Genomic DNA, 26,371 nt, shown 5'->3' with positions numbered 1-26,371 from the left:
TGGGCATTTTGAGAAAAGCAACTCAACTGATTAAGAGCCAACTTTCTAAACTTGCCCGTGAAATGAGACCACGAGCCTCTGCACCAAGTTAGTTGCATTCAGCCCTAAGGCTGAGTTTCCTGGCACTTGTTTAGCAGACTTTACAGCTTCCACCTCGGTGTAGAAACAAAAATAAATCTGCACATTTCCAAGAAAAACAAAAGAAATTAGTTTCTTGGTCTCAAGTCTACTAAATAAAAGTATTCATAGGAACCACACACAGTGCAATGAGCTAGAATTGAAAAACAGATTCAGCCTGCCAGCATTCTGAGTATTCAATAATAGCAATGGTCACCTGGGGCAGCGGAAATAACATGGTAATGATATTTTGAGAGGTTCCTGGAATCAAAACACAGGTCAGAATTTTCCCCTTTCCTTTTGTTTTCAGGAGAAAATTAGTTATTCTCCTAGGGACTGGGGATAGTTATGTTCTCAGGCTGTAATACCAAGCATAGTCTATTTCTTCCCACATCTACCCTGACACTAGTTTTAGTGAAAAATCATTTTGTGTTATTTATTTTACGCCAAGAGTGGGAGCATATTGGGCTGTCTGAAAAGGGAAGAACACAGGGCTCAGGGGACAGATCCAGGTAAAGACAAAAGCCCCTATTATATACAGTGAGTGGAGGAAGCAGGAGAATATAAAGCAGGTAGTAAAGTTAATGGAAGAACAAAGACACTTTGATATTCCCCTTGTCATATTAAACTGTAAGAATGTGATCACAAAGGGTAACAGCAGTTCTCTGCAGTTTAGAATTTGATACAAAGATTTAAATATGTGGAATTTTGAAGAAGGCATCTAGCAAAGTCAGCTACTACAAATGAATAGGGAAATACAATGGTTGGCTTTTAAAGGCTTTTTGCAGTTTTGCTACTATGCCTCAAAAACCAAAATTATAGAGCAAAATAAAACTATTTGTGTGGCTCCTTGATACTACACAATGAAGGATTGCTCATCTTTCACTGATTTATTCCAAGAAACTCAAGTCTCCAACACAGTCTAGTAAGACATTTCTGACTGTGGTTATTTGGGAGATGGCCAGGATGAACTTGTAAAAACATCTAAATTATAGAATTGATAAAATAAGTACAATTGAATTTAGATATAGATCAGGAACTAAATTTAAAAGTATTGGCAAACTAAAGTCCTTAGGGACTTATTTTAATGAACAGATAAAAATGATCTGTGATTAGCACAGCTACTCTTGGTAACCAACTCAGCTTATATACATCAAATTTGATTAATCATATTATTAATTTTCTTACAACTTCCCCTTTTATGGATATTGTGAAGATTACAAGTTCGCAAATTGAGAGCTTCACTCAAGGCAAATATACTTCTAATCTGTTTTATAAGAATTTGGGAGTTTTGCCACTGAAAAGGTGGCTTTCAAGTTTTGAAACTTTCCCCCTCCCTATACTAGTAAGTTTATGAAGTGAAAATAGGCATTGTAACTGATTCTGACTACTAATGAAGATGTTCCACCAAGGACAAAAATAAAGTTCTCAGCACAGTATGTTATAGTCACAGAGCCATTTCAAACTACCTAAGCTTTTCCTGATCCTCCTGAGATGCAATCAGCTGCTATCTACTTTTTTTTTTTTTTCTTTTAGCGGAGCACCTAACAACTGGTATTATAATTCCTAGATTATTTGCCTGTCTCTCCTACTAGACTGACTTAAGCTCTATGAGGGCAAAAACTGTATTTATACACTTCCATAGTATCATACTTTAATATATAAAATTATACCTTAATGTTATATATTAACACTTTAATATATGTTAAAGTATGATTTATATTAAAAAATGTGAACACATATATTTACATACATATATGTCTAACTTGCACTTATCAACTGTAATGAATTATTTTGGGTATGACTCTTCTCTCACCAGATGCTCAGTTCCCTGTCAATAATACCTCTCATCTGTCTGCCTAACTGGCCACCTGATATGTATCGGTTGAATGAATGCCCAAAGCCTAGTGGAGTACTGGCAAATTCAAATAATTGGGTAGATAACTGAATTAATGTTCTAAAGCAGACAAAACCTATCTACTTCCCAGAGCTGACTGGCTCCCAGATGGTAAGAATCATTCTAAGGTGGACAGATGGACCAGACTCCTTGCCTTAAAACTTGCAAAGCTAATGTGGGACACTTGAGCATGACAAATTCTTATTTGGGGGGTTCTCAACTCTAACCACCCCCAAAAGTGCTTCCAAAAATTACACACTCACATTCCTTAACTGGAGAACGCACTGAGGGCATCTCATATCCTTTGCTAAATCGGACAATTATAAAGAAAACAAAAAGAGATAGCAGAACCCCTACTGTAGTCTTTCAGATCTGCTGAATCTGTACAGGCAATCAATGGAGACAGAAATCTGCCTTTATATCCCCCCAAATTCTAAACTGAAAAGGTAGCAGGCAAAAGAACAACATCAACACAAAGATTATACAACCACTTAAATTATTTTAGCTGAAAATCCATCATACAAGGAAATGAATGTGAGGTCTAAATCCAATCATTATCATTACTGAGGGGCTGTTAACCATTAAAAAGAGCATCTCATTTGTGACTTCAACTGAAAAAGCCTCTGCTGCACTCAAATATAGATCATGTACGCAAACAAGAAGGGAAAGGAGTTTAATTGAAGTTAGAAGTCATACCAGCAGGCCCCCTTAATATGTGAACATATTTAGTAACTTTACAAAAACAAGTGAAGCTTTAATTCCACATGTGCAACAATTGCTTGAGGCTTCTTAATCAGTAGAACTCTGTTGAAGAGCTCTAGGTCACTAGCCTCCTGTCTAAATCAGACGCCTCCTTCCCTTTCTCAGTGCTGTTTTCCCTCGAGCATTCTAGATTTCCTCAGCAAGGGGTTTCCCCCAGCCCACTGGGCCAATCCCAGCCCTGGAAGCCTCCTTCTCCTGGAGGCTGCCTGGCCAGAGAGGAAACAGCAGGCTGACCTGAGCTAATTAGAGATGATGACTGTTTCACTTCAATCTAACTCTTGAAGTTCATTGTTAACACAATTTTTCCACCCCTCACTGAATCTCCAGCACTCCTAAATATAGATATTTGGAAATGCATGCTTGTCAATGTGAGTATAACCATGAAAACAACAGGGCCAAAGACCCTATTTAATAAGGTCGCCTTTATTTCTGATTCTTGGCTCTGCAAACCTAAATTAGTACTGGAGTCCCCTCCGTGGGTTCTTAGTGTTTGTTTAAAAAGGAAGAGAAGTACATAAGTAGACAGGGAATATAAAAGGTCATGACAGCTATATAAAAGCACCCAAAGAGGAATTCCACTTGTAAAATTCTTCTTGAGGGACTTCCCTGGTGGCGCAGTAGTTAAGAATCCGCCTGCCAATGCAGGGGACACGGGTTCAAGCCCTGGTCTGGGACGATCCCACAAGCTGCGGAGCAACTAAGCCCGTGTGCCACAACTACTGAGCCTGCGAGCCATAACTACTGAGCCCGCGCGCCACAACTACTGAAACCCGTGCACCTAGAGCCCACGCTCCACAACGAGAAGCCACCGCAATGAGAAGCCCGCGCACTGCAATGAAGAGGAGCCCCCGCTCGCCGCAACTAGGTAAAGCTCGCATGCAGCAATGAAGACCCAATGCAGCCGAAAATAAATAAAAATTTATTTAAAAAAAAATTCTTCTTGAGGCCTTTAATCACTCAGCTCCTCCCAGGAAAGGCACTCAAATCTCAGATCCTCAAGCAAGTCTCCCCTTGCCTTTATCATTCACAGCCCGCTGCTCCAGCCGAGGAGGCGTCTACTCCACCTCTAGGCCCTTCCCTAGCCCCTAAGCCTGCAGGTTCTGCATCCCTCCTTTCATTTATGTAGATATAACACTACTTCCTTCAAAAGCCTACAGTTCACAATTGGTCTTTCTCCAAGAAGCTTTTCTTCACTACCTCTTTTTCAAAACTCGAGACCCCTCTTCCTCCATGCTTTTTTTAGGACATTTGTGTTAAGTAAAATCATATGTTTGTTACTTTTTCATCATGTTTTGTGACTGATTCTCATTTGCTTTTCATAGGTATTGACAGTCACCTTGGCTATTTCATAACTCCATAATCCAACATAGTTTAAAACATAACTCCTGTATCCATCATTAGATGAATGGATAAAGAAGATGTGGTGTGTGCGCACGCATGCACGCGCGCACACACACACACACACACACACACACACACAGTGGAATACTACTCAGCCATCAAAAAGTAGTAATTTTGCCATTCGCAACAACATAGATAGACCTGGAGGGTGTTATGCTAAGTGAAATAAGTCAGACAAAGAAAGACAAATACTGTATGATACCACTTATATGTGGAATCTAAAAAATATAACAAACTAGCGAGTATAACAAAAAAGCAGCAAACTCACAGATACAGAGATGAAATTAGTGGTTACCAGTGGGGAGAGAGAAGGAGGAGGGGCAAGAGAAAGGTAGGGGATTAAGGGGTACAAACTATCATGTATAAAACAAGCTATAAGGATATGCTGTACAACACAGGGAATATCGTCAATATTTTATAATAACTATAAATGGAGCATACCCTTTAAAAACTGTGAATCACTATATTGTACACCTGTAACATGTAATACTGTACAGCAACTATATTTCAATTAAAAAAAAACTCCTGAAGAATTAAGTTGAGGCACATGAAAATGTTATTTTAACAAGTTGAAATATCAAGTATCAGCAGTGTTAAGGTTCAACTTAATATTTACCTTGGAACTCAAGAAATGCTCTTAAATAAGTATGTCTTCTTGTCATCTTCTTCAGGACATTACTTAGACACTGCCCCACAATGGTAGTCTCTCTTTCTAAAATCTATAAAAATTTCTCCTTAAACTGATTAAAAGGTTTGCTTTTTCTAAATGTTGTTACTATTATAAAAAAAATATTATATTGTGTAACTGAAATAACAAAGAATTTTACAACGGTTTTGAAAATGTAGTAATAAAGGAGAACTCAGGTTGAGTCACAAAATCTTGAACTTACCTTCTTCTGTAGGATTAAACCCACAGATGTCACAAATACAACGAACCCACTTATTCATCTCCTCTTCACTGTCTGCTACCAAGTAGAATATTCGGTCAATGGTGTTGATATCAAAAATGTAGCTGTTTTCAAACTCTTTTTTGTTAAATGTCAATCCAGCATCAACTTGCTGACATAAATTTAAATCAATAATACGGATAGGCTTCTTGGCATGATCATTTTTGTAATATTCCAAGACATCTGGATCTCCAGTTAAACGGCCACTGCGTAACACAAACCATCTCCTCTTCCATGCCTAGGAACAAAACAAAAATATCCATCCAGAGTTAACGTGAGAGAAATTTTTCAAGATGCACATTTGTCAAACCAATTTTAAAAATGCATTGACTAGAGAAAGTCATAGACAATGTTTTGTTTCCACAGAATAATCTACCACTCCAGCAAAGTTTACTGATGCTTCCTCAATTAACTTAATAATGTGTGTATACATATTTATTGTTTTCTATTAGATCTTCTGATAAAACATTAGAAGACACCGATTGATATTAGAAGCTATTACATTGATACGTAATATCAAGTCAACAAACCAAGGAAGATTTAGTTTTTACTAAATATAAAAAGCAAATGGTGCTGGGAAAACTGGATATCCAAGTGCAAAAGAATAAAGTTAGACTCTCACCGTATCAAATAAAAATTAACTCAAAATGGATCAAAGACCTACATGTAAGAGCTAAAACTAGAAAATTCTTAGAAAAACAAATACAGAAAACCTTGATGATATTAGGTTTGGTAATAATTTCTTGATTATGACAGTAAGAGCACAGGTAACAAAAGAAACGCCAAGGAAACTGGATTGCATCAAAATTTAAAACTTTTAGATTTTTGAAGAACATGATCAAAGAGTGAAAAGGCACCTCACAGAATGGGAGGAAGTATTTGTAAATCATATATCTGATAAGAAGTTAATGTCTAGAATACATATAGAACTCCTACGACTCAGTGACAATGGAAATATACAACCCAACTAAAAAATGGGCAAAGGACTTGAAGAATTTGACTCCCCAAGAAAGATATACAAATGACTAATAAGCACAAGAAAAGATGTTCAACATCACTATCAGTAGAGAAATGCACAATGAGATACCACTTCATACACATTAGAATGGCTATTATCAAAAAAGCAGAAAATAACAAGTGTGAGCCAGGATACGAAGAAGTTGGAACCTTTGTGCACTGCTGGTGCGAACGTAAAATGATGTAACTACCGTGGAAAATGGTATGGCAGTCCTTCAAAAAATTCCAGTGTGGGTATCTAACTCAAAAGTATGAAAAGCAGGGTCTCTCAGAGACATATCTGTACACCCATGTTCATAGCAGCATTATTCACAACAGTCAAAAGGTGGAAGCAACCCAAGTGTCCATTGATGAATGAAGAGATAAATGAAATATATACAATGAAATAGTATTCAGCCTTAAAAGAAAATTCTGACACATGCTACAATCTGTATAAACCTTGAGATGTTATGGTAAATGAAATAAGCCAGTCACAAAGGGACAAAACTTGTAGGATTCTATTTATATGAGGTACCTATGGTAATCAAATTCACAGAGAGAGAAAGCAAAATGGTGGTTGCCTGGGGTTAGGGGGAAGGGAGATGGGGAGTTAGTGCTTAATGGGTAGAGTTTCAGTTTGAGAAGATGAAAAAGTTCGGGAGATAAATGACCGTGATGGTTGCTCAACAATGTGAAAGTACTTAATGCTACTGAACTGTACATTTAAAAATGATTAATATGGTAAATCTTATGTTATGTATATATCACCACAATTTTTTTAAAAAAGCAATGTTAAGGCATGAGAAATGCCTTAATATCATGCCATATTTTAAGTTATAGGTTTCTCTCTCTCTCTCTCTTTTTTTTTTTTTTTTTTTGTTGGGGAATGGGGAGGAGGAAAGGGGCAAGGAGTAGGGAGGAGAAAAAATGGTTGAGAAGCTTTCCTGGTCTCTCACCTGGAAAGAAAGCAAAGACATGGACTACAGATAAAATCTATATTCTCGAGAATGGGATACAACTTAAAAAAAAAATCTTTCTCCTTCTCTTCCCAACAAACATATATTGGCAACCTGGACCTACACTCAAGATGTATTCCCTCCACAAGTTTTGGTAAATTTTGAGTTCGATATTATACCTAAAGAAGCCTAAAATTCTTTCACTATTACCCTCTTTAAACTCTACATTGATCAAATAATAAAAGCAGAACCAATTGTCTGAAATGGCAGGCTTTAAACCCAACATCTCTGTCAGGAGACAAAATGAAGCCTTTACTCCTCTGTGAGGGTCTTCCTCAGTGGGCAGTCAGCTAGATCAAAAAGAGGCCGACGCTGGCAAGACTTAGTCACCTACTAAGAGACAGTCTCTACTCCAGACCAAACAGACAAAGATCTCCCGAGGAGGACACTCAAGAAGTGGAAGGACTGAGAACCAGGACAACTTATAAACCCCAAGGGTATCAGATCTTCTTCACGGCCACTGTACACTTCCATTCACTTGGAGAACATGATGGAGCACCAGTCTCATCTCAGTCCTTTAGTTCTGGAAAAGTGTAACTGAGACAAAGCATGTCTCTTCCAGTGATAACTTGGGGTAATGACAGCTTTACGCTTATGGCATTTTCAGAAATTTTCTTCAGAGCAGTATTAGGAGTTTGGTGCTCCACCTACAGTCTAATAAGCCCAGGAATGCTCATGATGTTGGTACTGTAATCTAAGCCAATTTCACCCAAAACATTTCTGTTTCTTCCTTAACATATGTATCAGTCTATTTTTTAAAAATCTACTAAATTTATCATCACCAAAAGCAATATTAGTATGACATGATAGGGCCTATTTTTTTTCCTTTTGCAGAACTTTGGCATCTGTAACACAAAAGGCATTGTGTTATCAACTAAAAACGGCTTCATTTTATCTTGAAAAATACATGTAAACAGAGAAAAAGAAAGGGAGACTAGCTAAAATCCACATATACTTCTCCAATAGATGTTTAGTCTCAGCCTCCATCTTCACCAAATTTTTAAATAAATTCTGACATGAGTCACTTTTGACTTGTAGTTCATTGATGGAGTCACAGCTAGGAAGCTGTGGCAATGGTCTGAAGCAGAGAAACGAGAACTAAGGGGCCGGAGTGGTGCATAAACCAGCTCATTTGGTCTTTAGTAACTTGGACAACTGTACTGATAACTGAATTAAGTAGGTTGATAACTTAAGATTTAACATTTTAGTAGATTCTTTAAATTGAACCCATCAAAGAAAATTTAGATACTATGAATTAAATCAACGAGATAACCAGTCAATAAGTTATTGATTATACTGTAAACGTCATGCTAGGTACTTGTGGGAAGAAATACAAGAAGATAATTCATGATTCCTATTCTCAAGGAATTTACTAATTATGAAGAAAACACTTACCATACATGCAAATATTTGAGATTATAGCAATCCTGGTAAAATATATGCTGGACTATTGCTAAATGGACAGGCATTCCTTCATGGAAAAACTTATGCAATCCTTTAATAAGATCAGTAGAAAAATCACAAAGACCTAAAAATATTATGTAATATTATTAATATTTTAAATTAACTTCTTGGTCTGACTGCAGCTCAAAGTTAAAAGCAAATGATTGGTGTCCAGAAGGAGAAGGTAGTGTTGGAGGTCAACAGATGCTTTAGATAATACTGAAAAGTCATAAAGTGTTAAATTCACATGAATTTAGCACTGGTTTCTGGATTATAAAAATCCATTTAGTTAATATATGACATCTACTTTTTCAAAATAAATAAATATCATCTCTTAGCAAAAGGATGCCTTCACAGATACCTCCCTATCAAACAGTAAGCTTAAAAAAGGAATAGAGAAGTAAAGAGAAAGGAAAACACAGCATTATGTCACTTACCCAGGGCCATCAAGGAATCACATCTTTTTGTAAAAGTGATTTCTCCAGATAGTGAAGGTTCTGTCTTTAAATACAGAAATGACTTTTTAAAACTTTAATGTTTTTCATGGAAATCTTTCTAAAATGCCTTACTACATCATTCATTGAACATAACTCATCCATTCCCCAATGACTCAGACTAAGTATTACAGGCATCAATTTCTGTACTGCACTTCAGAGAAGCTCTCGGGCTGCAGGACCGTTCGGAGGGTTATCTGTCCTTATACTAAATAGTGCCATACTGCTGTGCTTGTATATAGTTCACTTCTAACCATTTAAATACGGTCTTTTTTTTTCTCTTAAGTTTTCACCAATTGTCACTTCTCCCTTCTAATCATATGGATTAGAGCAGGGGTCCCCAACCCCTGGTCCACAGATGGGTATTGGCCCGTGGCCTGTTAGGAACCAGGCCGCACAGCAGGAGGTGAGCGGCGGGCTAGCGAGTGAAGCCTCATCTGCCACTCCCCATCTCTCGCATCACCACCAGAACAAACCCTATCTCCCCTCCACCCCACCCACTCCGTGGAAAAACTGTCTTTCACGAAACCGGTCCCTGGTGCCGAAAAGGTTGGGGACCGCTGGTTTATAGGATGCCAAACTGTCTCCTGCCTCAAGGACTTTGCACATGCTGTTTCCTAAGTCCGGGATGTCCTTTCCTCTCTTTGCCAGGCAGACTTTGACCTTTAGGCCTTCCTTCCCTGACCACCCTCAACTCAACCACCACCGGTTGTAGAGCAGGGCATAATGTTAGGGACCCCATCACATACCTATGTAGTGATTTTTGTAATTTGCAATCCAATTTTTCTTTGTACTTATTTATTTAGTATCTAACACCCCAAGCAGGCCATAAAGTCCGAGAAGACAGTGACCATGTCTGCTTTACTTGCCATTACATACTCAGTGCAGAGCAAGGGCCGAATACCTAGAAATATCTGTACAATAAATAGAATTCCCCTAAGACTATGAACTTGTAAAATTTTTGAGACTGTTAGGTTAGATATATTGGCCACCCTGAATAGAAAGGCGTGTGCTTTCAAAACCTCTTCCACTTGAGAAAAATACTGAACATTTACATCATAAAATAAACATAACTGAGCTTTACCAAAACACACACAAAACACCTTGGGAAAATGACAAAAAGGAGAATAGAATGAAATATGTCCCTTTGCTACAGCTCATGTGTCACTCTTCGTCATCCAGTTGACTGTGGCTCCCCCAAACATTTCTTTGCTTCCCTCTTGAAATGATACTGTTAAAATGTAATAGGCCCTTGGAAACTAAAATACACAGCCAAGAAATGAACAGCAGTGAACTGCGGGGCACTAGACAGATTGGGCTAGCGATTACAGAGGCCGAGAAGACATTATCTAAGAGATGAACCCTTGTAGCAGGAAATTACAGCATGAAAACACAGAATTTAGCCAAGCAGCACCTGCCACTTATTTATTTATTTTTAATGTGGTCCAAATGTGAATGTTTGTCTCAGTCACAAAATGAGTCACTCTCATTGAATCTGGCACAGATTAAACTGGAAAACAAAAGCAATTACATAAACTACACACTTTAATAAGGCAGATACAAAGGTTCTCTGGATTAGGGTACAAAGCACAATTTAGCCACAGAATAAAGCTTGATGCTCGACAAGAGAACTGACATCAGCGCCCTTGCTAATCACAGCACAAAAGCTTCTCTATGTTTTGTCTGAGCACAAAACGGGTCCACATAAATCAGTCTTTGTTATCTGAAAATATCTGGGATTCTTAAAGTTTGCCCTATTTTTATCCTTACTGCCTTGGTAGCCCCGGAGAAAGCTGTACATTGCCTCACCAATCCTACAGAGCAGTAACAGACAAAAAGGACACGTTTTCTAGAAACCCTCAAAAACACTCCAAGCAATTTTAAACAAAATGCATGTGAAAGAACCTTTTATCTACTGGAAAATGAGCAGGTGTGCTTGAGAAGAACTATGCAAACATTTATTTTGTTGTCATTTCCTACATGCAATAGTCACTTTGACCTGAAGTTGAATAAATGATGCAGTAAAAAGATTTCACCAGCAGGTCTGAATTTTGAAGCAGCTTTAAAAGCACCATACTCTGATACTGGTGTCCCATCTCAGGGTTTCAAGATTAACTTTGGCTACTATATTAACATCAAAAGAGAACAGCATGGAGAGTCCATGGATCCCAATGGAAATACATTTAGATCCGACTGCCAAACTAAATATCCAAAACGCTTGGAGTATTTGCATTGCCGTCTACCCATTCCCTATGTTTGGTGACTGCCTACCGCCTGCAGGTGACTGCCTACCACCTGCAGAGTTTGCCCTGCCACACTCTCTGGCAGGGCACATGGGGCGCTTCCAGCCTCTCCCTATCTCTCCAGCCTCACTTCTTGCCTCTCTGCCTTCCAACCACATCAGAAATGCTTGGCAGGTCCCCTAACACTCTGCTTCTGTCCTGCCTCTGGCCCTGATACAGGCTGCCCCTTGGCACATAATCTACCCCCTGGATTTAGCTCAGATTTCAGGGCACCATCCCTCAGTGGCCCCCTCCAAGCTCTCCATTTCCCCCTCGTTCCCAGTTACTGTGTTTGACATCCCTACAAGTGAGCATCTTGAGGGCCATGTCTTTTCACCTTTCATCTTTCTTCTCCTAGTCCCAAGGAGGTGCTCAGTCAGTATCTGCTGAATATGCCAATCAAAGGAACCATGGATAAAAATATGGAAGTTCGGGCTTCCCTGGTGGCGCAGTGGTTGAGAGTCTGCCTGCCGATGCAGGGGACGCGGGTTCGTGCCCCGGTCCGGGAGGATCCCATGTGCCGTGGAGCGGCTGGGACCGTGAGCCATGGCCGCTGAGCCTGCGCGTCCGGAGCCTGTGCTCCGCAACGGGAGAGGCCACAGCAGTGAGAGGCCCGCGTACCGCAAAAAAAAAAAAAGGAAGTTCTCACACTTTCTATGCATTCTGGGGATATTGACATGACTGCAATCTGCCCAGCCCATTTGCAGTTTGGCTGACAAGGTAGAGGTGCATAAACCATCAATTCATTTGTTTTAAAAACTCTGCAGATATGAGAGGAATTTTTATACTTCATTTTAAAGGAAAACTGTTGTTTTAAATAATTTCTGTATTTAAGCCAGCTGCACACATCATACTGAAGACAGACTTGTCACATGGAAGCAAGGTTCTAATACAGGTTTATCACATACCTACAGAGTATGGGTATGTACACATTGGCAAGAAAGTACAGATGGAGTCCCATTACCTAGTGGGAAGAAAAAAATTTCAATCTGGATTAGCCCCAAACCATGACCTGTAATAAATATTATTAACAAACTCACAAAATATGTCTAATTTGCCTAAATGGCAAACGGGCTCAGTTTTAAAGAAAAACATTGCGAATGCTGCACACACTTGTTTTCTGAGCTTTCTCTGCTATAACTGATGTAACACAGGCTTGGTACAGACTCCCTAATCGCTTCCCTGTACTTCTAACTAGAAGAGCTAATTATTGAAGAAATAGCCAATAAATGGATGGGCAAAGAGAAGAGGTCAGGGTGGTCCAGTGATTCTCAACGCTAACTCTAGGTAAGAAATATCTAGAGAAATTTACTTAAAAAAAAAGATTGATGCCTGGGGGCCTCACCTCAGGCCAACTAAACTGGAGCGTGGGGCATCAGCCCTAGCACCAGCATAGGTAGTTTTAAATGCTCACCAGGTGATTCATATGTGCCAAGACTTGAGAACCACTGGTCCAATCAACAGACAGAATCAGGTTGCTTCTTAAAATAGAATTAAAGAAACAAACAAACACAGAGGTCCTTTAAAGCTTTCATCTATGCAATTCCTTATCTTCTCAAGCCTTCTGCTCTTGCCAACGTAGTTTATCTTCTCCCTTCTTGTCTCTGTTGACAATATTTATCCTATTGGCGAATATGTTTGAACTCCTTTCTACTGTTGGAAACCTAATCTATTCTCCAAGTTTCTGTCCAAACTTTCCCTTTTCCTCGCCACACCTTCCCTCTGGAGTCTTGGCCATCCATCAGATACTGCCCTGGAAAGTCTTCTGCATGGCTATGGACAGTTTGGAACCATCTGTTATTTTACTATGTACATCTCCAAATGTTCCAAATGCTTGTGAATTATTTTCCCGAGTTCTTTGAAAGCCGAGCCCATTCCTTAAATTTTTTTTATATCTGCCGTAGCGCTTCACCCACTGTGAAGCCCTCAAAGCCTCGACCGGATGCTTTTAAAGTTTTCTGTTCATCACAGTGATTGCGGAGAGTCAGTGAACTTAAATGAAAAGACGTCAGGGAAAGAAAAAAAAAGAAGTCCGTAGCTGTTATTAGGGTTAGTCCAAACTCCCTTTACAGGTTGGCATACAAGGTTCTTCAAAACCATACTGACCTGCCTGGCCTTTCCAGCCAACGCGCACATTTTGTTGTTTTGTTTTGAGTCTAACACATCCTACAGTCTTGAAGAGTCAGCTCAATAGCTCTTCTTTGCAGCTTCCCTCAACTTTCTCTGAATTAAGGCTTCTCTGAACTCTCAACACACAGGTCCCAAGTAGCCCATTAACAAGCCCCTTCTGTTCGAGCAGTTCAGAAAGACCTCTGATGACTGCACTCAGGTCTCTCTAGTTGCTGAATCCTCGAGTTTACCTTGACCCGACAGACTGAAGAACAGCACTTTCTATATTCTTGAGCCACCTGCCTTTCCATCATGAAGTATCCCCACTAATTTTACTGACCCTATATTATCCTAGGAAACTGGGGGGGAAAGTAGAGTGGAACTTCCTTATTCTGAAATCTCTTAAAAGGTATTTCATGACTGATACTTAAGGGGAGAAGGTCATGACTGTGAATTCAAAATTTACGTATAATCTCAGAAATCTGTAAAATGTTAACGGTTGAAGACATGGGTTTCACAAAATGAAAATGCTATTTTTAATAAGATAGGTTTTAATCTAAACTTCATCAGCAGGGTAATGGTTAAATTTAAATAAATTACGAGCTATCTATACAATAGTAAGTTGATGCAAAACATTTAAAAAAGTGAGCTAGATCTCACTTATATATGAAAAATGCCCACAAGATAATTGTTAAATTTTTTTTAAAAAGTGAGTTACAGAACTTTATGATTTCCTTTAGTCTGAAATGATTGTGTGGTTGTACATGTAAACTATGTTTAGAGAGCAGGTCTGGAAGGAGACACACCGGAACTGTTAAATGTGGTCATTCCAGGAATAGGGATGGGAGGGTCAGACCAGTTTCATGTTTTTATTTTATATGATTTTGTGCAGTCTGATTTTTTTCAAGGAGCTTCCATTTACTACTGTTATAATTTTTAAAATATTACATGATTTAAAAGCTTATAGCTAAAAATGCTCTGAAAAACAAAGTTTATTAATTAATATTTTAAAATCTAGGAATGATGTACACACACACACAAAAGTTTATTTCTGTATGGAAATGCATACTCTTCTTCTTATTCTGCAATTAGTGAATAAATTTAGCCTTTCTTTTAAATATAGAATTCCAGGATACATCTGGAGAGAGTCTTGGTCAGGAAATAGCTTAGACAAAGTATAACTACTTTGTTTTCAAGACTGGAATTTAGAGGGTTAAAAAGAAAAAAAAAGTAAAGTTGGGAACACTTAAAATAGAGAAACAAATTTTTTCCCCCAAAGTCCAGTGGTTATAATATTCTCACAATTTTAATTTATTTTAAAAACCATGTCAGTAAATGGTTAATATACTTGGATAGTTAACTATCTAAAATAAGCACTTTGGGAATTACTTTACCTATTAAAAATATGAAATTTCCATAATAATAATACAACCAGGGTACATAAAATAAAGAAAAACAAATTAACCATGAAGCAGGGACAAAAGAAAACCATTTGCTTTAAAATACTTGAGTTGTTTTCCAGGAAGCACCATCTTTTCTCATAGAGCAAAATAAGGAAAAAACACACTCGGTGGAAGTTTCCACTCCACTGGCTCTGTCATTATGATCATCTGTTCCAAACACACACAAGCCTAAAATTTCCTGTTTTCAAACTATTGTCACCATTTTCTAGCCTAATGTTATCTGTGCTAACTTTAGCTTAGTAATATAAACAAAAGAATACACCAAAAATAATGCAGAACAATGCCTAGATATAGGCTAACAACTGTGCCACAAACCTTTTAAATCGGAGTTTACATATTCTGCCTGGACAAAAACAAATTAGCTAGACCTGAACCAATTTCATAAGAGCAAAACAACAACAAAAAATCAAATTTAACTCAAACACTACAGTAGCTGGGAAAAAGAATTCAGGGAGTTTTAAATTATTAATGAATAATCGTATCATATCATTTACTTGTTGAAAGTAAATGTGCGTATCATTTACTTGTTGAAATCATTGCTAAACTGATGCCTACCTCAAAGCTCTGGTGTTAAGTCCTGCATCAAATGAACAAACAAACAAAAAAGCAATGATGGAAACTCCCCAGTATTTAATATACACAAATTAGTTTTTATACCTTTTGGGGTCACAGACCGCTTTGAGAATCTAATAAAAGCAATGGAACCTCTTCTTAGAAAAGGCACATACATAATATTGCACAGTTTCAGGGGTTCACATGACCCCTGGGGCACATGTTAAGAATGCTCGAAATAGGACTACCCTTTAATACTTCTTACTACAAAGAACAGTTTGATATGAGACCTTGGACCCCAACCAGGCATATCAGTTACTAAAGTTCCACAGGAAGGTAGGTCACCTCATGGCATTAACTCTCAGTACAGCACTGTGGGGCAGGTTGAATATATCTTTACTTGTGAATACTAGTTCATCTCTCATCAAATTTCCACACTAACTCTGGGGCTTTTCAAGGCTTCCTTATCCTGACCAGGAGGTGTCTGAAGAGAGGCAGGAGCCTGGCTAGCAGTGGATCCAAGATAAGCTTGAAATGTCCTGTGTGGCTGGGAATGAAGGTCTGGGATGATGGTATAGCTGAACCTGTACTGGGAAGAAAGACCACCTGCCTTGGGTTTCATCTGTTCTCACCCTTTCCCTGCCACCACATGCACTAAGGGTCAGTGATCTCATATCAGGGTGTAGTCATAGGAAATTGGGGTCAGGGAGTCCACCTGAACTTTTGGAATCAGCCTCCGGCCTAGACAAAAGGTAGCTGGAGTCATATGCAATCTGGCCAGCTAGAGGTTTAGAATGGGTGCCACAGCTAGCGACAGAGCAAGTATGTACCTGGCCGTGTCGTCTGTGTATCTCCCTAAGAATCTGTGGAGGCACAGGTGGCACAAATGTCCAGGCAGACTCTTAGCAATCTAGCTGAAAACAGCAAAAGTACAGTGCAGGGCTGTGAGCTCCAAACACGCCCGGAGTCACTGAACCATTCATTTCATCTCTACGAATCTCACCTAAAGAAACAATGCAGAATGCAGCTGAATATATAGGCATCAAAACACTTAACACCGTGCTGTTTATATGAGTAAATATTTGAAACCATCTAAATATCCAGTAATAGGGTGACCAACCATCCCAGTTTTCCCAGGACTGTCCCTGTTTTGGAAGTCAAAGTTCCACGTCTTGACACCCCTCAAGTCCTGAGCAAACCAGGAAGGTTGGTGACAGTAGGAAACTGAGTAAATAAATTAAGATACGTCTCCATGAAGGTGTCTGACATAATCAGTAAAATGATGCTTTTCGGGCTTCCCTGGTGGCGCAGTGGTTGAGAGTCCGCCTGCCAATGCAGGGGACACAGGTTCGTGCCCCGGTCTCGGAGGATCCCACATGCCGCGGAGCGGCTGGGCCCGTGAGTCATGGCCGCTGAGCCTGCGCGTCCGGAGCCTGTGCTCTGCAACGGGAGAGGCCACAACAGTGAGAGGCCCGCATACCGCAAAAAAAAAAAAAAAAAAATGATGCTTTTCAATGGCATTTTTTAAGATCCCCCTTCCCCATGGTCTGAGAAATTTCCAAAACACTGAGAGAGCTTGGCAAGGCAAGGAACTAACCTTTTTCATTTGGAGTAACTGCAATCTGGTGTGAAGGAAAACTGGAATTCCTTCCTTTCTACCTTCTCTGGCTCTCTGTTACCTGCACCAGGTAAAGCTGACTGCTCCAGGGTATCCAGAGCACCTGTGCAAACTACTATTTGAGTACCCTCCTCTTGACTGTCAAGCAGTCAAGCAGTACAGCTGCTTTCCTCCCAAGATCTTGTCCCATTCCTCTTCAATCTAAGTGCTTAGCACAGTGCATAGCAGGCAAGGGCTTGGCGCCTTAAAAGGCATGTGTGATAACTTACCTGAACAAATGAATGAACAAATCAATGTCTCCTGGTGACCCTGAAAATGCTGTCTCTGTCCTTTGCTAACTTAGTCTTCACGTAAATGGATGATACGCCAAACCAACAGGGGGCCTTCTTATTGCTAAGAGTTTGGCCATAAGTCCCATCAAATCTCCTCCTCCACAAGGTTCAGCCAACAAAAAGGGAAACTAACTTAATCAAGAAACAAATCAATATGAAACCATGCCAATGTGCTAAAATTCAGAAACTACAACTACAGACAGTGCCTACGGTATTTTGGAAAGTCTACATATTTATGTTAGTATATTTATTTATATATATAATTATTCTCTCTCTTCATATATTCAACATTGGTGTGTGTGTGTGTGTGTGTGTAATGACATCCCAGTCTCTGAGGGCCGAATGCAATGTTATTAGGGAGAATAAAGACAAAATGCCATGTACTATGAAGTATAGTGTCAATGCACATGTTTAAGTGAAGATGTGAGAACGTTACCTAAATTTTGTTGTTTAAGTGGTAGGAAATTGATACCCCATCTTAAAGTCACAAGATTTTCCAGCACAGATACAAATTCTAATTGCAGTTTTAGATTAGTACTGTCTAAGAGAACTTTCTGCCATGATGCAAATGGCTACATTGATCCAAACACATTAAGTTCAAGATGCAAGGAAGAATAACCTCACCCAGAGAGGAGAACTAAGCACAAAGCTGAACATGATACAAAAATTACTCAACAGATAATGAACTCAAGAGGACCTCTGGGCTTCCCTGGTGGCGCAGTGGTTGAGAATCCGCCTGCCGATGCAGGGGACGCGGGCTCGTGCCCCGGTCCAGGAAGATCCCACGTGCCGCGGAGTGGCTGGGCCCGTGAGCCATGGCTGCTGAGCCTGCGTGTCCGGAGCCTGTGCTCCGCAACGGGAGAGGCCACAACAGTGAGAGGCCCGCGTACCGCCAAAAAAAAAAAAGAGGACCTCTGATGCGAATGTGGAAGACTTAGCCCAAGTGCAGATAATGATGTTCTCCCCACCCCCAATCACAGAGGGGAGTGGCACCCTTTGAAGACGTGATTCTTTGGGGGAAAACACTTTTTCATTCATGTAACATCCAGATAATGATCTCATCGTACAAGAAAAACTGTTGATCATTTACCTCTTTGTTTTCAACAAATCGGCGCTATCTTGCCCATTCTATGATGTGTTGGCCCTAAAATGAGCCCAGCTTTCTTTTTCCTGTCAACTTTCCATCTCCCTCTACACCACCCAAGCCTCCTGACCTTTGACCAACAGGAAGTAGATACAATGGACTGAAAATAACAGCGACTGGAAGGATTTGTGAATGCACGATTTAATGCTTGAGGACTCGGAGAGAAGGGCTGGGGGAAAGAGAAAAGGACTAGCTATTTCTGCCAGTGCCACTTGGCTGGACCCAATTCATCTTGAATTCCATACAAAACTGTTATCCCAGTTATACAGCTCATAAAAGCTAAAAAAAAAAAAAGGACAGTATGTACAGTAATACATATATAGATTAACAGATGCAGTGGACACAACTTATACACTTATCTGCTTTAAGCATGTTAGAAACCCTGTGAGACAGTCAGTCATTCACCAAGTGCTGGCATCCGAGGTAACAGACAACAACTGACTGTGTCTGACTTGCCAACTTGGAAGTTCACTAAAGTCTATAAAAGCTAAAAATAGCCCCACAAACATGTTTACGGCATTTTGACAATACAGGATCCACACTGTTTGCTAAATATATAAACCTTGAGTTTGTAGCACAGGGATTGGCTTTGGGTTTTCAGAGACGTCACTGGGACATCCCACACTTTGGCACAGAAATTCACATTTCACTATTTTACTTTAAATATATAATTGGTAGTATCTAACTAGAGAGAAGGTGGGGTGGATCTGGAAGAGAGAGGATGAGCAGGAAAAGATGGTATCTCTTCCCCCATTTAAATAGAGGGCTTCAGACGACCACAAACCCCCAATTCTTTGTGGTGGGATCAGCCCGTCATGAAATTCTGAAAAGGGATATCTTGCCTATATTTTTCCACTCTTTTTTTTTTTTTCTGCGGTACGCGGGCCTCTCACTGTTGTGGCCTCTCCCGTTGCGGAGCACAGGCTCCGGATGCGCAGGCTCAGCGGCCATGGCTCACGGGCCCAGCCGCTCCGCGGCACGTGGGATCTTCCCAGACCGGGGCACGAACCCGTGTCCCCTGCATCGGCAGGCGGACTCTCAACCACTGCGCCACCAGGGAAGCCCTTTCCACTCTTTATATCCACTCTCCAATCCAGTCCCTGCCCCCTTCCTAAGACTGTAGGTGCTACTGCAGTAGATAGAGACAGAAACTCAGATGGAACATGTACACATGTGTAAAAGTCCCTGCATCCCAACTGGTCCACGAGTGTAGGCGTGCTGAAGGCAGCAATTCTTTTTTTTTTTCCTTGGCCACGCCACGCAGCTTCTGGGATCTTTGTTCCCTGACCAGGGATCGAACCCATTGCCTTGGCAGTGAAAGCTCAGAGTCCTAACCACTGGACCACCAGGGAATTCCCAAAGACAACAATTCTAATTCTTGTCCAGTTCCTGAAAAGTGAAATCATTCTAAATGAAACATGGGAAAATTCCAACTAAAACCCACAATGTTCATATCAACTGGGATTGCTGAGGGGGACAGTGGTATACTAAGACTATGAAAGAGTTAAAGGAGTATTTTATTAGTGCAGAAAAACATGTCTATTTGGTCTCTTAAGTTATGTAAAATTACTTTTTGATATTAATTTCTGGTTAGAATTTGTTTAGATTTTATCCTCTGCATTTAATTCTACTAAGTCTTTAAAATTTAGCAGTTACTAAAAAAAAAATAAGAGAAAGAAAAACCTACAGCAACAGACTTAGCTCTGTACTAGTATGTTATAAACTTCAAATGCCTGTGCCTCTTAAAGTCCTGTGGTAGAGTCTATATTTCTGGAGGTTATGCAACATCCAAGTGAAATACTCTCCAAAATAAAATTGTGTCAGTCGTATAGGCATTTTCTTAACAAATTTATTCGTAATAAACTACAAGCAATAACAAATTCAACTGAAAAATTAGGGGAAATTATATATAATCCTACCACCATCAAAAGTATATATTTTTCCATATCTTCAACTAACTTTTATTCATTTACATATATACTTTCTAAGTATACTGTTTAAATAAAGATGACTGTGTTTTTGGTTTCCTGAGCCACACTTCTAACTTTCAGGAGCTTAAAATTCTCAGGTTTAAAACTTTAATTCATTAATATTTCACTAATATTCACTAGTATTGATTAATTTTTCCAGGTCTTGCTTATCACGCTAGAATTATGGAAATAAAGGTGAAGCCCTCACTGAATGCTTTCCGAAACCCGATAAAGAAAACACATTTAACGATTGTAAAAACACAAGACATTGATTTACCATGGGTTTTCTTAGCACAGCATCCCAGATACACTCTAGCAATTAAGATATTTAATTATAACTCAAATGATGTCCTGCTGGGCCTTGTCCAATTTGCTACAGAATGTAGTTGATGCTCTAAGCAAATAATGATGAAAACAAACATATATCTTCTCCAAAGAAATGCTATCACCTTGTTTATCAATAATGTCAATCTCATACTGTATAGACCAATTTATTAAATCTAACAGATGAAGAATTTATTCCAGAAAAAAAGAACTTTTGATACTTCAACTTATGTTAGGCATTGTAACCTGAAGACATTCTCAGAATAAACATCTTGACTTCTCGGCCATTTAAATGTTTATACCTTAAAAATTAAAAGATGAGGCAATCTAGTTATAGATTATCTACTGTGAACAAAGGATAGTTTGGTCCAAAAACAGAGGAGAAGTTAAGGAGAAACAAAATATCTCTAGTTAAAATTTCACTAGCTTTAAAAAAGAAATAAAAACAAAAGTACCACTGTATTTTGTTGAGTAATTGACCATGAAAAGGCAAAGTAATGAGATTTTCATTTAAAGATTAAGATTATGTAACCCTAGGCTGGCTGAGGTCAATGAGTTTTGGGTAACTAGATCTAATTCTTGGTGGAGCAAAGACAAAGAATAAAAAACACAAGACCTTTAGCTAGCCTCCTAGACGTGGCGCTTAAGTCCCCACGCCAACCCCATATGGCTTTCTAATCTTTAGGAGCAGTTGGAAAAGAATAATCAGAAATAAAAACTATTCAGCACTGTAGCCATCAAGAATCCCTTGGCGGGGCAATATAGGAAGGGGGGGAGTGGGAGGTACAAACTATTGGCTGTAAGACAGGCTACAAGGATGTACTGTATAATACAGGGAATATAGCCAATAGTTTGTAATAACTGTAAATGAAGTATAACCTTTAAAAATTGTATAAAAAATAAAAAATTGTAAAAGAAAAAAGAATTTAAAGAAAAAAAAAGAATACCTTATGTTTCCTCTCAGCTTAGTCTTTTCACCAAATGGCTAGAGGACAACCATAAGTAACCATCTGTTTATACACAGACTCCTAGAACTCTCTGTTCACTGCTCTATTCTCAAAACTTAACACACACAATGCTTGACAAAAGTAGGGACCCAACGAGTGGTGACTGAGTGAATGAATGAACGAAAGTCTTCATGAATAAGATGAACCTTATAGTGATCACCGTTACAGTCGTCCATAAATAATAATTAAGTGGTTTGAGATTTGATGGTGGAAACCTGCTAGGAAAGCAAAAGAAGTAGACTGTGACAATGAATTAACTGAAAAATTACCAGTAAGACTGAATAAACATTTACACTTTAGGGCTTCCCTGGTGGTGCAGTGGTTAGGAGTCCGCCTGCCGATGCAGGGGACACGGGTTCGTGCCCCGGTCCGGGAAGATCCCACGTGCCGCGGAGCCGCTGGGCCCGTGAGCCATGGCCGCTGAGCCTGTGCTCCGCAACGGGAGAGGCCGCAACGGTGAGAGGCCCGCATACCGTGCAAAAAAACAAAAAACAAAAAAAACATTTACAATTTAAATATAGAAATAAACATAATGTAGATGCTATTATATGAAAGACCCTAAATAGAAAAACCTTCCCCCAAGGTATCCAGAAGGAGCAGCAAATACAGGGCATAAAATTATAGCAAATGCAATGCACTGAATAGGTTTCCTTTCTTCTCCATTCTGTCGTCTGCCCCCTAGTGGAGTCCTTATGAGCAGAGAAAAACGTAAGAAAGGCAGGCACTACAGGAATCAGGAAAAACCAAAACAGAACACAACAGAACCGAACAAAACAAAGCACAAAGCACAAAGGGATTACTCTGGATTTCTACAGATCAGCTACTCAAGAGCTGAAAGTTAACTTATGAAATTCCTATTCAACGCTTTTGCCCCAAAGACAGAACTCTTGTATCAACTTAGGCAGGTTCACTATTCCCTTGTGCACCTTTGGACTTCTGATTATTATCTTTTAAGGAAAAGTCGGCATCTGTAGATTGCATCTAGGTAGTATATGGGTTTCAGGATATTTAAGAAGACAATTTACTAACTGCTAGTTTCTCAGTGCATGTGGTCAGCCCGCTTTAATTTCTGGTTTTCAGGTGTCTTTGACGTGAGTGGCTAAAACAAAATCATTTCCATAAAGATGGCTCTAGAAAGCTATGGATTCATTTTCACCGTACTTCAAAGCAAGGCACAGGTAAAGTGAAAACGGAGACGCTGAACAGTGATGACAGGCATGGCTGAGGGACTCCTCTGGAAAGCAGGCTTATCTCCATGGGGAGCTTTCTGTCTGGAAAGAGGTGTGGGTTTTATCTATGATCTCATCAGCAGCAACAGCCGACTCTCCTCCAAACCGGCTGCCCATTTTGTACTCGAGTTTTGCATTAACATGTACATTTCTTTAAATATGAAGATGACAGTCACTGCTATTGACTTACGTAAACAACCAGTCCGGTGACCCCCCTCCCCCCTCGTGACTGGTGACACACATTTGCAAGGCAGCCATCCAGTCAGCCAGCCAGGGTTAGACAAACTACACTCTCTGAACAAAACGTCAGAAAATCATCCCTGAAGGGAGATACAAGTCTTAGGAGTTTCTGGGCTTCAGTGATCCAGTGGTTCTATTTCTTAACCCCTGGAGCAATCAGAATGCTTAATAACTCATGATTTTTTTAAACAAAATGATCTCTAGAGAGGTGATACTAGATGTTCTCCCATATGTAAGTACTTGAACATTTAAAACTCCTGCATCGGTAAGACTTCTGTTTCCCAGAACTGTATAAAAAAATTCAAATGAGAGGATCCATAAAAAAAACATTCAGAGATGAATACAGACACTAAAATAAACAGTTTCCTTAATTAGCATGTTTTAACACCCTGTGTAGAAGTGCATTAGTATGATAATTCTGGCAGGTTCTAAAAACAGTTTGCTTCCAGTGATTCATGACTACATCTTACATGTAACACAGTTATCAGCTTAAAACACTCTCACCAGCTTTTTCATGGAGGAAACAGAGGGGCCTAAATCAGGGGAGATGAAGTATTCAAGGTTTACTTTAATAAGCAAATACTCAGGATATAGGAACCCAAGACTTAGATTTTTTTCTGTTCTCAGACTGTTGTGCATGCCGTGAAAGGTGAGAGGGATGAGGAGACAGCTGACATCCATCTTCCTCTGATCATTTATCTTTTCCCTTTGGACAAACCCTCAGCAACAGGAAGTACCAAGAAGACGGAAGAAAACTCTTGTGCTGGTAATGCTTTTCCCAATTTCTCTTTTGTTGCTCAGATCTCTACTAGAAAAGCAAGGAAAGGCAAATTCCACCAAAGACCCCCCCCACAAAAGATTGACTCCAATCATCGAGGCTCCTATGTCAGGAAGAAGGAAGGTGGGGGGGAGTTTTCCCAGCTCTCTATACTTGGATATTATGGCTCCTCGGGTTAATTTTTATCTGCTGTCTGTTTCACTACCAAATTACAATATTTATAGAGGGCAAAGCAGCTAAAATAATTGACTTTCTTAAAACTTACTATATTTAGATAATGATATCACTACTAAGTTTTAAATACACTAACGTTATGATTTAATTCTTAAAGCATGCTTATATATCTAATATAATGTCTTGGAGTCAGTTCAAATTATTCATTAAAATGAGCAACAAGGGAACAAAAACAACAAAGAGGCAGCTGTTCTGTTTGTGTATCTGATTTGCAGCATGTCGTGTATTACGGTTAGAGCAAAACAAGCCACTCAAGAGAAGAACTGTCTCCACTCCCAAATAATTGTATTTTAAAAATTAGTGCAGTATCATTATTAAAGACTTACGTTTATACAAGTAGCACTAACTTTTTGTGTGCTATGAAATTAAACTTATAGCATTAATCACAATTCGTAATCATATTTATTATTTTGTTTGCTGGTTTGTTTAGCATCTTTTCTCTCCAAGGAGACGATAAGCAACTTAAGAACAGACTGAGTCGCTCCTCGCACATTAGATGCAATAACAGGTGCTGAATAAAAGTATGTATATTAAAATGTTCTATTAAATTCATACCTGCAGGAGGTTAAAACATCCAATTGTACAGAAGAGCTTATCAGGCAACACAATAACAAAAATCCCCACTGCAGGCATCCTCACCCCCAGCTGGACTCCAAAGAGAAGCATGTCTTGGTTTTGGCTTCTCTTGGTGGCTACCCTGGGTTGGTTATTCTTGGTTTAAACCCCTCACGCCCACCCATTCTCCACCCTTCTCTGTTTGGGGAGGGGGTGAGCGTATTTATCCTCCTCTCTCCTCCTGGCTTTACCTAATTCCTGAGCACAGCATCCCTGGGTGGTCACTCATCGTTCCAGAGCTCACTGGTCTTGTATACACAGTGTTTTAAATTAGCATTTATTATTTCCTCCCCTGTCCCTCCAGCCCTAAGGGTATAAGGACCCTCATCTAAGCCCAACCCACAGCGCCATAAATAGTCCCTTCATTAAAGTCTACATTTGAACCATCTGAGCTGAGCTGAGTCTCTTACCAGGACAGTAAAAGATATGTCCTGTTTCCAAACACCATGCTTCTATATGACTTGTCCCTTTTAGACACTGTCTATCTATTGAGGTCCAGCCTTGACAGACAGCTCACTTTCTCCCTACTGCCTCTTCCCTCCTTCCTCCCAAAGTAGTGATACCCCCATTCCAGTCCCTGAATCAGAGAAACTTTGAGCCACATACTAAGCTGCTATTGTAGTTTATCAGGCACAGAGTGTAACTTTCTTGGAACAATTAGTTTTCATCCTCTCCTCCATCTTCCCTCACACCCTCCCACTGCCTAATTTTCATCTGCTGTACACATACTTTCACACTGTTCTATAACCATCTCAATTTTCTGTTTTTAACTCTAAAGGTTGAGTCTAAGAGCTTAAAATCAGTAAAGGGCATTTACACTCTCATGACCGTGGATGTGTGCTGTTTCCTACAGCCCCTTGGGGCTAGAATTGCCTTGGCTTCTCTTCTTGTCCAGGGTCAGTGTCACTATCCCCAGGCCACACAACAGAGAATGCTCCTTGGGTCGTGGTCTAATGGAGTCTCTGTTTTCCACCTCACCAATTGCCTTTATCAGATCGTCAACTTTTCCCAAGCTTCCCATTGTAATTTCCATTTTACCAATCCTCTCCTTTCTTAGGTCCACTCTGCTGGAGTCCTCCCCTGCCCTGCCCTTCTGTTTCACCAGGCTTTCCTCCTGTGATTTCCCACCTTATTTTCCCAGGGTGGGTCCACCAAGCCCTACAGGCCATGCCTTCCTCCTTCTTGGTTTACTACTCATTTTGTTACATCCAAACCCTAAGAAAGGGTATATGGAAGGCATGCTTTAAAAAACGGCAGTACAAAAGATACATGCAGCCCTATGTTCATAGCAGCACTCTTTACAATACCCAAGACATGGAAGCAACCTAAGTGTCCATCGACAGATGAATGGATAAAGAAGATATGGTATATATTGATATAGATACAATGGAATACTACTCA

General features: G+C 39.7%; 1 protein-coding gene across 2 annotated transcripts in view; it reads right to left on the bottom strand.

Moving 5' to 3' along the window:
* The window catches only part of GAB1 (GRB2 associated binding protein 1), a 124,994-nt gene that overhangs the window by 35,077 nt on the left and 63,546 nt on the right, over positions 1-26,371 (bottom strand). For both annotated transcript variants that reach the window (XM_081235020.1, XM_081235021.1), the window contains exon 2: positions 5,068-5,362. In XM_081235020.1, the coding sequence (XP_081091146.1) occupies positions 5,068-5,362 (295 nt within the window). The remainder of the gene's footprint in view (positions 1-5,067; positions 5,363-26,371) is intronic.

This window comes from Mesoplodon bidens (genome assembly GCF_964165515.1).
Source record: "Mesoplodon bidens genome assembly, chromosome: 1".
In the NCBI taxonomy this organism is placed as follows: domain Eukaryota; kingdom Metazoa; phylum Chordata; class Mammalia; order Artiodactyla; family Ziphiidae; genus Mesoplodon; species Mesoplodon bidens.
The sequence above is the reverse complement of the archived record's forward strand: the minus strand, read 5'-3'. Positions and strand labels throughout refer to the sequence as shown.